The sequence below is a fragment of the Jaculus jaculus genome, chromosome 14 (assembly GCF_020740685.1).
Source record: "Jaculus jaculus isolate mJacJac1 chromosome 14, mJacJac1.mat.Y.cur, whole genome shotgun sequence".
NCBI classification, from domain to species: Eukaryota; Metazoa; Chordata; class Mammalia; order Rodentia; family Dipodidae; genus Jaculus; species Jaculus jaculus.
The window spans coordinates 17,882,275-17,883,748 of NC_059115.1; the positions used below are offsets into that span (position 1 = coordinate 17,882,275).

A 1,474-nucleotide genomic window follows, 5' to 3' on the forward strand; every position below is an offset into this window, starting at 1 on the left:
AAAAGATATGTTTTTGAGAGAGAAGGCGGGATATATAGAGAGAAAGTGTGTGGGGGGTCTCCTGCTATTGATAACCACCTCAAAATGCACTCCCCATGATGTGCATCTGGCTTTATATGGGTCCTGGAGAATTAAAATGGCCTATCAAGCTTTGATAGTAAGTACCATTAAACATTAAGCCATTTCCCTAATTCTTGCTTCAATGCTTTGAGGTTAACTGAACAATTGGAAATGGTGGGAAAATATAATTTACATAGCTACCTTAAAATTAGGAGATTTTTTATTTCTTATCCAAATAAAGCAGAATCTGGAGAAGGTGGGGGCATTATTCATGAGAACTAGTGTTCCAAAAGAGGGAAAACACATAGAGATAATGTTGTTAATGTTTACCAGCCACCAAGAAGGACTATTCAAAAAAGCAATGCACGCATTTAAGATGGAAGAGAGGGTGTAGAAAGTCAAAAAGAAAGAAACAAGGATCAGGATGGTGCAACTGGCTCTGGATTCAGGAGAAGCTCTGAAGGAAACGTTAGTGCTATGGATGTGTTGAACTTGCTTTTTGTGTCTATACAGAATGACAACCATGAAGCCATTGGACCAGAGGATGAGCACAGAGAACAAAACTTCAGGGAATACAAATAATGCCATATACAGTGAGTCCATGATGCCATCACGATCTCCAGGAGAACAATATTCAAAACTTTTTGCTTTTGTCATGTTTTGGCTTTTCACTTTTTTATTTAATAGATATATAGGGAAAATAATATTTACAATCAAGTACAGTATCCAACAGAGGGAAAGGAAGAGACCAATGTACTTTGGTGCTTTAGTTTTAAGGCCCTTCCAGTCAGAACTCCTGGGGCTGATGGTGATGGCCTGGAAGACACTCAAGATGCAGGTGGAACCAATGGACATGCTCCTGCCCACTCTTTGAACATACAAAGAAAATCTACAACCAATCTCACTGATAAACTCTTTCAGTCCAAAAGCTGTCATTATGTGGGACACTCCTTTAGAGAGAATGATCAAGGTGTTGGCCATAGTCAAGTGCTTGAGGATCAAATCTGTAGTCTTCAGAGAGCATTCATGATAGTAAAGGATTAGATAGTGGGAAAGGAGAAAAAAATTTCCCAGAATTCCAACTGTTGTCTGTAATAAGATTATCATTCCTATTATCAGTCCTCTGGAGTCCATTCTGATATATATTACATTTTACTTTAAATTAAAGCATTAACTATTGTTCTGAGAAAAATAGAAATTTCTATAGCCAACCAATCACCATTACAATGGAGGTGATGTTACCTGGAAGAAACAGAGAAGAGCAAGTGCAAATGGAAAGGCAGCATTGCTCGTTAATGAGTATCTGTTGTTAACATTGGGGGAAAAAAAAGAAAATTATGTCTCTACCTACACCATAAAACAAAATATTTCTTATTGGATTTGTGAAATTTTGAATGTAAATAATGAAAACATA

The 1,474-nt window shown here is 37.0% G+C and overlaps 1 protein-coding gene across 1 annotated transcript; it reads right to left on the bottom strand.

The window, feature by feature from the left end:
* Window positions 1–249: 249 nt before the first annotated feature.
* Window positions 250–1,194, bottom strand: LOC101603072 (vomeronasal type-1 receptor 4-like). Its single transcript, XM_004671540.2, has one exon. The coding sequence runs from the start codon at window positions 1,192–1,194 to the stop codon at window positions 250–252; it is 945 nt and encodes a 314-aa protein (XP_004671597.1).
* Window positions 1,195–1,474: the final 280 nt, after the last annotated feature.

Excerpts from the sequence above, each read along its gene's own strand:
- LOC101603072 (XM_004671540.2), bottom strand. The coding sequence starts at position 1,194 with ATGGACTCCAGAGGACTGATAATAGGAATGATAATCTTATTACAGACA.